At 34.3% G+C, this 16,196-nt stretch overlaps 1 protein-coding gene across 2 annotated transcripts; it reads left to right on the top strand.

Annotated features, from left to right (window-relative positions):
* The first annotated feature begins 10,469 nt into the window (after positions 1-10,469).
* LOC113338723 (probable apyrase 7) lies at positions 10,470-15,787 on the top strand. Of its 2 annotated transcripts, XM_026584096.1 has the most exons (4): positions 10,470-10,695; positions 11,883-13,837; positions 14,638-14,953; positions 15,219-15,787. In XM_026584096.1, exons 2-3 carry the CDS (start codon positions 12,004-12,006, stop codon positions 14,934-14,936), a joined length of 2,133 nt encoding a protein of 710 aa, XP_026439881.1. In that variant the 5' UTR covers positions 10,470-10,695; positions 11,883-12,003; the 3' UTR covers positions 14,937-14,953; positions 15,219-15,787. The 2 variants fall into 2 exon arrangements, with proteins under 2 accessions (XP_026439881.1, XP_026439880.1); XM_026584095.1 differs by having other exon boundaries at positions 10,470-13,837.
* The last annotated feature ends 409 nt before the right edge of the window (positions 15,788-16,196 follow it).

Here is a 16,196-nt window from a genome sequence, read left to right as displayed (position 1 = left end):
ACTTGGTTGGGACTAATCACAAGATGGTAATCGATCCTTGTAGTAGGTTAACAAGTTTTTAATAATTGGTGTAACCGATCCTATAACTTTTGCAACCGATCACAAGTAAATACCATAAATAAGTGGTAACCGATCCTGGTACTTAGTTAACAATGTTTTGGAAACTAATGTGACCGACCCTAGTAGCCACTTGGAAGTAGAAACTAAACTTATTTTGGTAGAACCGTGAAACCCATGATTGGTGATTGAATGTTTTTGATCAATCACATAGTTCTTGGAATACATATGAACCAATTCTAAACTCGTTTGGAAGTGTGGCAAATCGGTTCCAAGATTATAAATATGAAAGAGGATTTACAAAGTAAAGATGTCGACATACTTTGAACACGTGCAGTAATTGTTATCTATTATTGTTCAAAGATATTCCTTAATAACTAAAGGAGAATCCCGGATCGAAATAAATTGAAAATATTTTAATTAAGGTTTTTAATTTTATATTCTTTTAATTTCCAGCAATTAAATGCATATCTTTAGAAAATAATAATTGGTAATGTGCATTTACTAATTTGAGATTTTCTACTGAGATTTCGGTCAATATTTTGACAGAGCTTTTCCAGGAATTATGAAAACCGATTTGGTGTTTATTAAATATCTTTGAGAATATTCGGTTTTGGAAATTCCTTGGTGTCCAAACTTCCTTGGTCTATAAATATTGAAGTTTGCATTTAGAGAAAACTAATCCTCGGAGCCAGCAAAACTACCTTGTTGTGTTGTTACTGGGGGAGCCATCTATTCGGAGAGAAAAGTACCCTAATTAGACGAATTCTCTTACGACCGCTCATTTTAAAGATTTCTTTGGGATTGGGAAGATCCAGGAGTACCGTTGGTGGTAAACTAGATAATTGTAGTTTATTATTTTTGATTGATTTGATTGACTAACGGTTGTTGAACTTTGCTTGCACCTAGTTTGTTTATGCTTGAGAATCTTCTCTTCTGATATAAGATCCACTCAAACTAGATCGAAGTTTCGACGGGGATCTTTAGAACTGTTTGTAGATCTAAAGACGTCTTGTGATAATCCATTTTTAACAGACTCCGTTCTGTGTGTGACTGATCACAAGATATTCAAGTTGATTGTGTGCCGGTGTTTATTGAAGATCTAAGAAGATTTACAGACAAAAAAGATTTCTTATTTGAGTTCATAATCTTTGGTGTGCACAAAACTTGATTGGCTGGGGATCCAACTATAATCGGTTTATCATTTTATAGATTGGATTGATTAGTTGAGTAGAGCGACATTAATACATTTATTTGTGATTTATAGTATTGATTGCATAGTCTAAACGATTACTTTGGTAGTTGTTAAATAGATTGATCTAAGAACCCGACAAGGACTTTATTGGGATAAACGGAAGAGCCTTTTGTCAAACTCATATCACTTGATTGAAAATAGTTGTTACCGAACAAATTTGTTGTTCCTTTACTGTTTGGAATACGAACCAAAGGAATTGTTCCAAGTGCGTGACTTATTGCAAGTTGGAGGCGCAGGAATACAAACGGAACTAGATGAACTATAGATTTAGTTGCTTGGTCTCAACTATACGAAGTTGGTTTAGATTTTTTATAGAGGCTTAATCCTGAGGATATTCAATTTTGGACAAGGTTCCGGGGTTTTTCTGCATTTGCGGTTTCCTCGTTAACAAACTCTTGATGTGTCTTTTACTTTTCTATTTCCACAATTATAATTGTTTTATTATAATTATAAGTTAAATACACAAACGTTAATTGCTAATTACTTGATAGCAATCCTATTGTGTTTGGTTAAGTCCGAACCTATTATCAAGTAATCATACTTCGTTATTATATTGTCTCGATCTTGTATCCATAGTCAATCACGCAAGTTATCTTGTTGTCGTATTGTCTCGATCTCGTATCCATAGACGATCACACGAAGTGTGAAACGATTAGTTGTATTGTCTCGACTCAGTCCATAGACAATCAGTTTCGTAGAAAGGACTTATAGGTGGAAAAGTTTTAGATTGAGGTATATTTGGGTACCCTCGTCTTTTCAGTGTCAATTAATACAACGTGATCATCTGGATTAGTAGGCGGCATATTAACAAAGTAATTTTTCAATTAATTCATCATGATCATCAGAATAAGAAGGTTGATAAGCCATTTTAAGTTGTTTACCTATAGATAACATGCCAGGCTCTATTTGTAAAAATTATCAATAATCACTCAAAGCAAATAAACCGACATACCTGGAGGAACACTAAAATATCAGGACCGAAAGTACTGGAGTGTTACGTTTTGGCTTGCTATAATAAACTCTGACATACCTGATTCTTAAAGTTTGGATGACCTCAAATCCATAGTTACAGACAAAAAAAATATAACAAACCACTTATCAACTCATACAATGGATTATTCCAAGACTCAAAAAATCTTTTTAAATGAGATACAAAATACCTTTAATTCATAGGAAACCAAACCACCCAAAATCAATCAGAAACCCATACAATTTATCTATTGTGTTCATCTACACAAGATTGCAATAGGGACGAATTGAATTCAGGTTTCTCCATCAATTGCTAACCATCGCATCACAATAAAAAATAATTGAATTGGAGTGCTGCGGAGATCGGTGATTGGTTTATCAATAGGTAAAAAATTGATGGGGAAACATGCTTCTGTTAGAGAGAGATTTTTATCTTCCATACTAGATTCAGATCTTAGATTTATCCGTATTCCAAACTAATTCAAGGATTAACCAGGGTCATCTTTTATTAACTATTACTGAGGGGAAAAGTGGAAAGTAAAAAATAAAACTTAAAATATATGGACGGACAACCGATTTTACCCGTCAACTTAGGTTGACTCAAAAGTTGTCCGTATGTGAGGAAAAACTGAAATCTTAGGATTTCTACGAGGATTGCTCAACCTTTTTCCCATCTACCTAAATCTCACATGTACTGTGAATGTGCTACATACCAAACTCTTGGTTGTGTTTATGTCTCTGCAGCTTTTTATTTTACACAAAAAAGGATATTTTCATTGAAAAGAACATAATGCTTCACAAAAAGTGAAACAACTGCAAAAAGAGTATAACTACAAGGAAAGAACAAAAGAAATAGAAAAAAGACCAAAAACAAAGATATACAAAAACGAACTATTACATGATAGATGCTTGTTAATTCCTGACCATCACCTTTAAAGAAATGCTCTAAAAAAATCCAGCTCACGGAACAATTACAAAGGAAAAGTTTTATATTGTCTAATAACTCTATCAACAATCTTGTATTTGCCTGAGAAAGTCCTTCTATTAATTTCTTTCCATCCAAATGGCCCACGAGATTGCAAATGGAAGTAATGCCAAAGCTTCAATTTTATTCTTATTCCATTCCTATGATGCAGCTCTTGAAATACTCACTTGACATCAAAACTCGAAAGGATATAGTTCCATACCTGCAATGTGACTTCGTAGTGAAGAAACAAATGTTTGTTACACTCCACAACTTTCTTACACATTGACCATCCATTTATCACGATCGCATTTTTTAGCTTGTCAAAAATTGGAGCAACATGGTAACAAAGAGACCAAGTGAAAAATACCATTTTTTTTTATTTAATTAGTTTGACTGCAGTTGGAACAACTTTCTTATATCTCTATAGTTGAGTAGACAAAACCATATAGTTTGACTAATTTGTCTGTTCATTATAATGTATTATCTTGTAGATAAAAAATCAAATGTAGAAGAATCAACCATTGAAAATATATGGAAAAACATTGGAAGAAAAACATTTTTGTTAAAATTAATTAATTAATTAAAGGTTAGCATGCTTAATTAATTTTATTAGTTTTTTTTAATTATTATTCGTAAAATCATCGAATAACTGGTCTACCAGTACTTATTAATAACCAGTGATCTCATATTGGCAAGAAAAAAGATAATACAAGTTGTTAATTTTAATATTTAATGAAGATCTTAATGATAGTAAAATATATATTTTTGGTGAATCAATATATGATATTGAATTGGAATAGGCTATACTAAGAAGATGTGAACAACGCTTTCAAATAAGTGACATAATAATTAAAGTTATCAAATTTTGCTCAAGCTATATTTAAATGATAAAATATTATTTGTTGATGCGTGTCGTTTGGGCACAAATTAATATGTGTATTTCTCGCTAATATTAACTAGTAATATAGCGGTAGTAACGATCATTCACATGAGGAGATGTGTAATATTTTTTGTTGACTTCTAATGTAACATAGGGGATATTGTAATGAAATAAATTGAAGTAACCTAACTTATAAAGTGAAAACAAAGCAAATAAAGATTGATATCAAGGTGGGAATATACTGGTTATAGGTTTCATCTTCCATCACCAAAAAATCTCGTCAATTGATTCGAATTAACGTTCAATCCATTTCACACCAATAATCCTTGAGCATCCATCACAGGCTTACTTCGACAGAACTCCCTGCATCATCAAAGGCGCAAGAGTCACTCTTTGAATCCTTCTCAATGAATAACTTAGCGCAAGAGCCACTAAAATTTTAACCTAATAAAAGCAATAGTCTTCGTGAATTCAGGTTATTCTAAGCAAATTGTCGCAAGAGTCACACAGATTAACTAAAAGTTAAGATTGTACACATAATCGCATGGAAACATCCCATCGTTAACAACTATGTTGTGCTCATTGTGATTATAGTTCTTCAACAATTCCTAATCTCAAACCCTAGTCCAAAATTAAATATGAACACATGATCATTAAATTTGCAACTTAAACATACAAGTTTGCATTCATACATTATGATATTAACAGTATAACATAAGCGATAAAAGAGATCATTAACATTAAAACTAACTAGCCAGATTGATTTACATGGTTCATGACTTCCAAATATATCCCCAACCAATAGAAAAGTTACCTACTCATGATTTTCTCAAAACCCATGGAAAATATACAAAGGAAGAATAATGGTTTCCCCATTAGGGGGGGAACCCAATGTGGAATATCTCTTTTTTCTCTAGTGGTTGATGTCTTGTTTGAGCCTTATATGTTTATTATTTCAATGCTTGGGCATCAAGTATCCTTTATTTCTATTCTTTGGAAACCTATTGGGATCAAGTTTCTTTGATTTAGAAATAAAAAACCTAATTTTTTCTTTCGTATTCGCGCAGGCCCAATAAAACCCAACAACCAAAACCAAAGTTGATTTCAACGCATTGCTCATTACTTCTTCATCCAAATCGGAATGACTTCATTCTTTTGCATTGGCTTCATATTTCAATATCTAAAAATTAGTGACAAGAAATGATGTATTCAAATGAATTCCATCTAGTTCTTGCTCATTCTCCATTAGTAGACTTCACTTTCTTGCTCATTTATAGGCGCAATTTCTGTTGTTTTTTTTTGCTTGGTTCATCCTAACAAAGACTAAAAAATAGAAACGAGGTAGAATGCAAGAAATATAATTAAAAAAGTATGAAATTGACATTCAAAAAATTTAGATTAAGCACCTATCATATGTTGATCCAATTTGGGGGCTTTCAAACATAAATACCATGATTTTAATCATTTTGTGCAGTTGATCAGTAAAGCACTTGTTGCTTTATCGGAGCTTCATGATGCTCTATAATTTCACCATGAAATTTTTAGATTGGCGATAACTACAACATAATGAACTGAGGTCGAGTACTTGAAGCACTTGCGACGAGCATCAAGTAAATAACACGTGGAGAATTTCGAAATATCACTCTCACAAAATTATTTCTAAAAGCTCAACAGTTAATACGTCAAAAATTGATATAAACTGAATGTTAATTTAGGACAAGAATTTTATTTTCCAAGTAATTATGTATAATGTTCATACTCGAGAATATCTCCATTCATATGATCTTGATTTAAACAAAGGGTGTTATGGTGATTGTTTATCCAACTCATTACAAATCAGGATTTCTTCATTTGTTTTGTTCATTTATTATTTTCGGAGTGCATCAAATTGGTATATTTGGGTTTCAATATTTTTTGTTTAACTTTTAGTTGTAGTTTTCAAAATAAAAATATAAATGTGTGATAAGGAACATAATAAAGTAGCATACTGCTCTGTCTAAAGAATTGAATGTTTTATCTTCTTAGTTGGAAAAGTAATAATATAGTACTCGCCTTATAATCCTCTAACCTAGCAAGGATAGACTCAACAATCTCTCATCTTTTCTTTATCGATAGATCTATCACTAACAAGGATTGATTTTTCTAATTGAAAGAGCATATCTATATATCGTTTTCAAAGACCATGAGATGCTTAGAATTCAAGCCAAGATAACTTGGGAGTCAAGCAAACACTTTTAGGTCTTGAAAATACAATGGAAGAATATACACTATGGACCAGTTCTGGAACCGTGTATAATGGTTATTCATGATGCACTAACAATGTATATTTAAACATGAAAGAACCAAAAATAAGTTGATGTTTATCTAAACACCTCAGAATTTATTCATGATGCACATATAAATATTTGAGTGATCAATAAAGTCTTATAAGTGTTTGAGAGAGTTTTAGCAATGCTAAACATATTTAAATAATAAGTTTTTGAGCATCCGTTAAAATCTGTTGGGACAATTGGTACAACGATTTGTGAACCGTTAGGCTTGTTCACACGTCAGGGTGCAACGATTCGTGAGACGGGTTCGCCAACCCTACAACACTACCGAAATCAATTGACCACGGTTCGTGAACCGGGTTCGCCAATTGCTAGCCTATAATACCAACTTCAAGAATTCGGTTCACAACGGTTCATGAATTGTTCCCAACTGAACTCACGGTATGCAAACTGGTTCTCAACCTAACCTACCATGAGCAGAAATATCAGATAGTTCAATATTTCTCTCTTATGATGTTTGAAACATTCCCACATGATAAAATCATTTGCATGGACAATTTTCAATTGATCCATAAACTAATTCAAACAATAAATTGCTTAGAACTAATTTACTGTTAAGGATCGTTGAATATCTTTGCTAAAGTCATAGTTCGATATTTTTAACAAGATAAGCTTGACTCGAAACTTCTTCTTTGTGAATCTACTAGAAATCATACGACATCGTCTCAAAAAATATAATGGTAATATAGTGAGTAAATAGAATGATTCAGTCGACTTCACATACTTGATACAAAAATTCTTCAAGTGTCTTCGTCGATCTTTAGTAATCGAGGGTGATGTCTGATACTCAACTATCAAATTCTAACATAGTCCAAGACTTGATTTAGTAGACTAGAAATCAAGATATAATTTTGATTATCTAACATTGACATTAAGCTTGAGATAGTAAAACTTGTGGATGAAACCGAGCATTGCTCTAACACTTCTCGATAGAGTTGACGCATCTTCATCTTCATTGACGCTGACTAGGTTATTAAAACTTCATGATTATAATCATACAACAGATCTTAAATATAATCTTTATGCATGATTCAGTAAAATTACATAAAAATATTACACAAAAATAATAATGTGCATGTCTTCATGATCTGAATATTAATTTTAGTATAATCAGATGATTTTAAATAAGATTGAACTTTAAAATACTAATTTAAAAAAATCAAATCATGAAAAAGGATTTGCCATGGCTAGATCTAAATATCGGTAGTAATTTTTTAATGAAAACGAAAATTTGAATTCTAGATCTATAATTAATCTTCTTAAATCAAGTTTTCTTTATAGATCAGTACTAGCTAAGAATTAATGTTGATATTAATCATAGTATTTTGGTCATTTCCATATTTAGCATGAGAATCTGTATAGATTTATGCATAAACTTGTCACTAATATGATCATGCTATCATTGTATAGTCTAGATTAAAATTTGTGGCTCTAAATCACATGTTTAAAGCTATATTTGATGCAGAATTGAAATCTTGTATGGTTTTCACCAACAAACATGTACTAGAATGTTCATATGAATGAAAATAGTACGAAATGCATGATTACTGTCAACAACAATAACATATATGTTATAACTCCAAAATTTTTTAACATCACTATCATATCTTTGTGTTCTTCCTCCAACAGCCAATACTTCACATGTTGGTGTTTCAGTTTATGCACCGCTTTCTTATGATCCCACATAAATCGTAAAAATGTTGTTGTTATAGTCAACAATCTATAAATAAAATACAAGATTTGTAACCAAATAATCCATGATTAAATTTGAATCTGAGTATTACCTTTGCTGCACAAACCCTTTTCGCCCAGGAAGATTTGTAACTAAACACGACCGACCTATCACTTGGCCCACCATAAAGTCTCCCATAGCTCTTGACAGGCAAAAAGACCATAAAATCAATGATTTGTCTTACTGTGGGTGCATCTAGATATGTCTTCTTCTTGAACCTCTTCATTTTATCATTGAGAAACCATAATTGCATGTTTACTACTCTCTTGTATTGTATCCCTATAAATGATGAGTGCATTTTGGTTCTTTTTTTCTGCACCCAATGGTTTATTATGAGGAGAGGCTAGAGTCGTTTCATTTCTTGGTATTACTTCTTGTGTTCTCTTCTTCTTTTCCTTTCCTTTCTCAACTATGTTAAAGACTATGTTCAGTAGATGCATGTAACAAAGTTCAATACATATCATAAAACATTTTTCAATCTTCTTTTTTTACAAAACAAGTACAAGTTGGATTTTTTTTTTAAAACTCTTTACGGTTGGGACATTGGGTAAGTTCGAACAATAAACATATATACAGATAGAAAAATCCTAACCGTAAAAAAACCTATATGTTGGATATGACCTACCATAAATATATTCACGTGTAGGAATTTTCAGATTCCTAGCCGTATACCTTCGTTAATTACGACTAGGACATGAAAGTTACAGCTGGGAAATTTAGTTATTACGTTTAGGAATGTGTCCAGACTCTGATTTTTTATGCTTAATATAACCACTTGCTGCTAGGAGCATCATAACCGTAGACAAACACTTACGACTGGGTAATATTGTTCCCGAACTATAGACTTCTTTTATGGATGAGAGTTTTTATTTTTCCAACTATGCTGGAAAAATCAGAACTCCCAAGTCAGTAGAAAGTTTCAGAAACTATTTTTTAAATCCTAACTTAGTCGAATCGAACATTTTAACCAAACAGAAGCAGAAATAAATGGTGGGTTTTTCAATTCATACCTCAAAGAAGTCATTTATAGAGTATTAACTTTTGTTTGAACTCATTTATTCACCAATTCTTGATTTTAAAGTTCTAACATGTTCATTTTTCTTTTCTGCGCTTTTCCTTTGTCCTTGTCATCTTTTATATGAAGAGTTTAATCGACGATGAGATATTATGAGAATCTACGATTAATCGTTATTGGCTCATTGAAACGAGTTGGAGAAAATATAAAGGAAAATGGAAGAGAAGAAGAAGAGAGAAAGAAAATGGCTATGAATTAGATTTAAGGTTGAGTTTGCTTTTATTGTCAGTTGGTTTGAATCTTTCTGTTGCTAGTCTTGAGTCTCTTTGTAGTTTGGTTTAAGTTGATCTGTTGTATCCTTGTATGGTTCAATAAAATTCATTTTTCTTCAAAAAAAGAAAAAAAAAGATTTTGTTTCCGATCTTTGATTAGATTTAGGTTAGTTATGAGATGGGCAACAAGGTAATAAGTTCAATAAAGGGCATTTTTGTATTTTAACATAATCAAGTCCCCCGGTATATTTTGGATAGTTTTATTCATTGAAGCTCCGAATCCATTTTGTTTTTTGAGAAAGTTTTAATTCGTAGAAAATAAAACACAAATAGTTATATCGAAAGAGTAAATATCAAAACATAGAAACAACAATTCTGAATTGAGAGCATTTGCTTCGAATTCTCGGAAGCACTAATAGAAAGTGGAATGCCACCCAAAAAATTAGCAGAGCCCTACTTCTATTAGTGCTGCTCGGGGATAACCCGAAATAAATTCTCGGATCAATGTATCATTTTTTTCAAATAGGAAGGGCAGAGGAATGCTTCTGTTGACTCATGACTTTAATAGTACTCACATTTGGGTACCCATGATTATGACTTATGAGTCGTGTAAATTATCTTGATTAGTTGTTTTTTAATATAATCTTTTGATTGTTAATTTCAACTATCAAGATTCAAAACTGACTTATACTACTAATTAGTATCTTAATTGTATTTAACGATTCATTATTAATTCCAACTATCTTAATTGATTATTATTTTCTGACATGAGAACAGTGTCTATTCTTTTCTTTTCTCAACACGTTATTCATCCAATCAAAAATCCCCACGTGACACATCTTTTGTAAATATTCCGATCAGTGATTTTCCATTTGTCATTTTCTAATTGGAGACGTCAGAACTGGTGTCATTTCCATCACAGGACAGGGACTCCACATCAACAGAAGCGCATTCAGTTTCAACTTTCAAGTCCTTCTCGCGCTCACTTGTGTACGCGTGGCAGGGAGAGAGAGAAAGAGGATTAACACAGGAAAAAACGAGTCTGTTTTGAATGAGCAACTTTTCTTCGATCTGACCAGTTTTGTTAGTTGGGGTTCTTCAATTTCAGACACAGATTAACCTAATTTTTTATTTTAACGTTGTACCTCTGAAAATCTCGAAAGAGACTCATTTGATTTACTGAGTTCTCAACTTTGGAAGATATCTCTGGCTGTCTCTGTAAGTTCTTCTGATTATTCTCCTCTTTATTTTATTTTTACTCTTTTTTCTGATTTTGTTGATCTAGGTTATTTTTATATCAACTCATTTTCAGAGATCTATATACATTTTTTTCGGATTATATTTTATATTACAATGTGGTTAGTTCCTTTACTACTGTAGTCATTTCAAGGATTTGATGGATTTTGTTGAGTAGGAAATTGGGGGCAAAGGGGTTTTGGTATTACTCATAGTAGTTGACGCAAAATTGAATGTAGCTTATGTATTACTGGTGATGGTCAACTTTTGAATGTTGGTTTAGGGATTTTATTAGGTAATAGTTACAATTGTAAAATAACACAGAAGTTGTATATATATGACTTCAATTAAGAATATGAAATTGATTGAGAGGGATATTCCAACCTTTGTTGCTAGCCAAGAATCAGTTTGTCTTTGTCAAGTTTAGTTAGGTATTCGCTTACATTTTGCTCACGAGATTCTAAAAGATTTGCTTGTGGTAGGTAATATTTTAGACATGGAGTTGTATTCTACTCATGTAAGTTCCTGTAATATATGACTCTCCGCATAAATTTATAATTGATTATTGTGTTATGTTAAGGAGCTACTGTTAAGTGGATGTGGGAAAATGGTGATTCAAGACTTGAGTGTCTTGGTAATAAAACTTGACACTTGCTGGCTTCTTTTCTAGTCTATAACTCGATAAGTGAAAGTCTAGCCGTTATTTATATAGATATATATGGTATAACTCCTTAAAGATACTTCTGATATCTTTAAGAGGAAACAAGAGTCCTTGCATGGACAAAAGACACCTTTATTCTCTATATGCTCTTAGGTCTAAGAGATCAATATGCACAAATTTGTATTCTTTGTTCTAAAATTATATAAGCTATCTTATTGGTTCTCGGCTGATTGAATTCTGTAATGGAAGTATTCATACATATCTAATCTCTTGTCACCACTCGGAGCTGCTAAAGAGAAGAAACATATAATCATTGAAACTGAGGGCAGAAAAACAAAGAAGTCTTTGACTCCTTCATTAGTCTAATTTTAAGTGGATAAGAGGAAACAAGAGTCCTTTCATGTGTTTGCCAACCAAAATTCTAGAATATAATGATAGGTTTGAAGCATGCCCGTCTTCTGCCAAATGGCACATAACAATATTGTGGACTTTGTTTTGGGTCTCTCAGCTGCAGCACGTCGTGTGACCATCTCAGAGTCTCCAATTGTACCTTCTGCATCATCAGGATTGTCTCTCAGAACAGGTCAGTTAATGGTTTTGGGTTACCCAATCCCAGACAGGATAGCAATATGCGACAGGCATCATCCCTTCAGGAGTTTTCAACATTTGGAAAGCATGACCCTGAAGAAGGCAAGTTAGACTTTGGTATCAACCAAAGTCTTGTTCGGGCAAAATTGTCCCGCTCTTTAGATAGACAAAATGGTGGTTCGAGCTTTTCAAAGGAGAAAACCTTCTCTGTAGTTCAGTCTATAAGGAGGAGATGGACACGAACAGTCATGGCTATTTTATGTCTACTCATACTTTTCTTCTTGGTATTTATATTCACAAGATATGTTGGTCCATACTGGTCTAAAGAAGCATCAAAGTTTTATGTAGTACTTGATTGTGGAAGTACAGGCACTCGAGTTTATGTATACGAGTCTCTTATCCATCACGAAGAAGAAAGCAGTCTCCCAATTGTCTTGACATCAATACCCAAAGATATTAACAGAAAATCTAGTTCCAAGGGTTGGCGGGCCTATCAGCGGATGGAAACTGAGCCTGGATTTGATAAGCTGGTGCGCAATACAAGTGGCCTGAAGGCGGCAATAAAGCCACTTCTTAACTGGGCCGAGAAGCAAATACCTAAGAATGCTCACAAGAGTACTTCTCTCTTCCTTTATGCTACTGCAGGGGTTCGTAGGCTTCCACGATCAGATTCAGACTGGCTTATGGATAAGGCATGGTCCATACTAAGGAAATCATCATTTATGTGCCGGAGAGATTGGATTAAGATTATCAGTGGCATGGAGGAAGCTTATTATGGATGGGTTGCTCTTAACTACCACATGGGCTTGCTTGGGTCTAAACCAGTGAAGGCAACAGTTGGTGCTCTCGATTTGGGTGGTTCGTCGTTGCAAGTTACATTTGAGACCAAAGAACAAGTGCAGGATGACACCAGTTTAAACCTTAGTATCGGAGCCATAAACCATCATCTCACTGCATATTCTCTCTCAGGCTATGGACTGAATGATGCCTTTGACAAATCTGTGGTTCATCTTCTGAAGAGGATTCGTGGAATTAGTAAGGTAGATCTATTTAGTGGCAAGGTTAAAATTAAGCATCCATGTTTGCAGTCAGGGTACAAAGAGAAATACGTTTGTTCTCAGTGCATCCCAGTAACCAAAGGAGGTGAGAGTCCTTTAGTTGCGGGAAAGAATTTGGGTAAAGGTGGAAAACGTGGAATAGCAGTCCAGTTGCTTGGGGAACCACATTGGGAAAAATGTGCTGCCCTTGCGGAAGTGACAGTCAATTTGTCAGAGTGGTCAAATTTGAGCCGAGGAATTGATTGTCAGACACAACCATGTGCTCTAAGTGATAGTATGCCTCGCCCTCGCGGGCAGTTTTATGCAATGTCTGGGTTCTTTGTGGTGTTTCGATTTTTTAATTTAACCCCTGAAGCAAAACTTGATGCCATATTGCAGAAGGGTCAGGAATTCTGCAAAAAGACGTGGGAAGTTGCAAAAAAGAGTGTTGCTCCCCAACCTTTTATAGAACAGTATTGCTTTAGGGCTCCATATATTGTGTCACTCTTGAGAGAGGGCTTACAGATTAGAGACACACAAGTCGTTATTGGTTCTGGTAGTATTACTTGGACACTTGGGGTGGCTCTATTGGAAGCCGGAGGTTCATTTCCAACTGGGTTGGAGGTCCCTAGGTACAGACTTCTAAAAGTGAAGATAACTCCAGCCATTCTTATTGCCATGCTGTTAATCTCACTTATATTTCTAGTTTGTGCTCTATCATGTGTTGGCAATTGGATGCCAAATTTTTTCCGAAGGCCGTATCTTCCTATCATCAGGCAAAACAGTGGAACTGCTATCTCTGCTTTCAGATTCCAGCGATGGAATCCTATCAGTGCTGGTAATCTCTTTATAGAAGTCAGTAACATGCTTTTAGTGTTTTTCCATGGCATATTAGAAGTAAATCTTTTTTTAGGCGTCGCAAGTATTAATTGTCAGTTTATCAGTTTCTTTTATGACATGTATGCAGTTGTATTGGCTCCATTTCATAACAGTATAAAAAGTTATAATTGAAATTATAGCGCTTCCTTGATCAACATTGAAATTAATCTTATTTTTCTCTCTCATTTTATAGTTCACTTCTGTACCACCAACTACCAGAAATTTCAGCTGATCTATGACCTAACTCATGCCTACCAAATTTCAATTTTCTTTCTCTTTTTTCTAAGCAAAATAAAATATGCCATACATTAACATGATTAGGTGCATTTGTTACTGTTAAAGTGTTTCAACAATAAACATTAGAAGTAGGAGGCAGTATACTATCCTCATTACATAATCGAAATAGAGGCTCCTGCAAGACTGAGCTTCTTCTAGTATCCTTGCTACGTTACTGATATAGCAAATCACGAGTTCGGAAGACAATTAACTTGTTTGCATAGATCACACCAGGGTTTAAGTTTGTTTCAGGCTTGCAAATTGGATATTGGGTTTGATCTAGTCTTGTTCGCTTTGATTGTTTTCTATCTGTTCTGACTAGCACATTTTTCCATTTTCTCATTGTAATTGTGGTTTTTGAGCTTCATCCAATAAATGAGTTGTCTTCTCCCAACATATGATACTTGATATGATATATTCGATATTAATTTCTGCCGGTGACATTTTTTCTTTCTCTAAAGGCATTCCGTATTTGTTACTTAGGAGATGGGAAGACAAAGACACCGCTGAGTCCTACCATTTCAGGTTCCCAGCAGAGAGCATTCAGCATGGGACATGGGCTGGGAGGCAGCAGCATCCAGTTCATGGAATCTTCTTTGCACCCTTCAACTAGCAGTGTCGCGCATAGTTACTCCTCGGGTAGCTTAGGTCAGATGCAATTTGACAATAATGGGATGGGATCCTCCTGGGCCCCTCGAGGTCAGATGAGGCTACAGAGTAGAAGGTCACAATCAAGAGAAGACCTTTCAGCATCCTCCGAGGCACATTTGGTGAATGTTTAGAATCTGAAGACACCGAGGTATGACCCCTTATCTTTGGGACATCAAGTGAGTTGAAATTGATTTGAAAATTTAATTTTTAGTGATTCAGGTTTCAATTTTATTGTAGTACGCTAATCCTTCATTACTGTATAGTATCAATCAAGGCAGTTTCTGTCACATTCTTTTACTTTCTCATACTAATCCATATTTTCTGAGGAATTGTCAGTTCGTTCCAGTCTTTCTTTCCCACTTCTGTGAAACCAAAATGTTGTTTATATATTATGTATGAATCTATTGAATCAGGTTTGAGATTGCAGCAGTTTCTGGATCTTCAAAACAAACCCAATAAGGAAATTTGGGTATTCCGTTGATTTATCATCTGGGCTGGAGCTTCTGGCGCACACAATTTTGTTACGAGATGCAATACTTACCACTTCCTTGATTCTTTAAACTGCTCAACATTGTTCTGCTATCCTCCCACTCAGTTAACCATATTTCACATTTTGTAATTTGCACTTGATCCACTCCTGCCATTTCACTGTTACTTCTCAATATGTTCCCAGTGTCATCAGAGCAGTTTTTCTCCCGGGGGATTCAAGTGTGGGACCAGTGACGATGCGGATTCCACCGCAACAGAGAGAACCCACCCCTGGTTACCAATGTGGTCCCATTTTTTGCTTCGGTTAGATCTTTTAATGGAGGTTTGTCACTTGCCTTACTTTGTAAAAAGAAAGAACTAGTTGAATCTATATAAAGTGGAGCAGTTTTTTCTTATGCAGATTCTCCTGTAAATTTTTTGTCTACAACACATTGTTGTCACAGATATCCATTTCATTTCACAATTTTGTTTATTAATTCTTGTATTTCTCTAATTGTACTTCCTAAATGAGTAGTAAATTCTGTTTATTCAATAGATTTCCTTTCCTGTTTGGGCTTTTGATTTCAATGAATGTAACAGCACACTTTAAAGAGGCTGTATATATAGATATGTAATGTACTATCTTTACTATGGAAGTTAACCAAAAAGAGTTGTGCAAGCAAAGCACTTGTACACCACAGACCCAAGTCGAGGAAACATTATTGCCCGACGGTTTCATAAGCAATACAATGCTTGGAAGGCCACAACTACCCAGAAGGCAAGGAGGACCTAACAAGATAGAGATGCATGGGTACAGCATCTTGGATGTCTCCAAAAGGCAGTGACACCCTAGTCGCATAAAACAAAACCACTGCAATGAATACGGTTGATACATGAAAATAGCCGACCCTAAAATAGATAGC

The sequence above is a fragment of the Papaver somniferum genome, unplaced genomic scaffold (genome assembly GCF_003573695.1).
Source record: "Papaver somniferum cultivar HN1 unplaced genomic scaffold, ASM357369v1 unplaced-scaffold_19, whole genome shotgun sequence".
NCBI lineage: Eukaryota > Viridiplantae > Streptophyta > Magnoliopsida > Ranunculales > Papaveraceae > Papaver > Papaver somniferum.
Note: the sequence above shows the minus strand (reverse complement) of the source record. Positions and strands in the feature narration are given on the sequence as shown.

Bases quoted from the DNA above. Each gene is read 5' to 3' on its own strand.
- LOC113338723 (XM_026584096.1), top strand. From the start codon at position 12,004: ATGCGACAGGCATCATCCCTTCAGGAGTTTTCAACATTTGGAAAGCAT. The intron at 13,838-14,637 runs GTAATCTCTTTA...TTTGTTACTTAG, and splicing joins ATGGAATCCTATCAGTGCTG to GAGATGGGAAGACAAAGACA.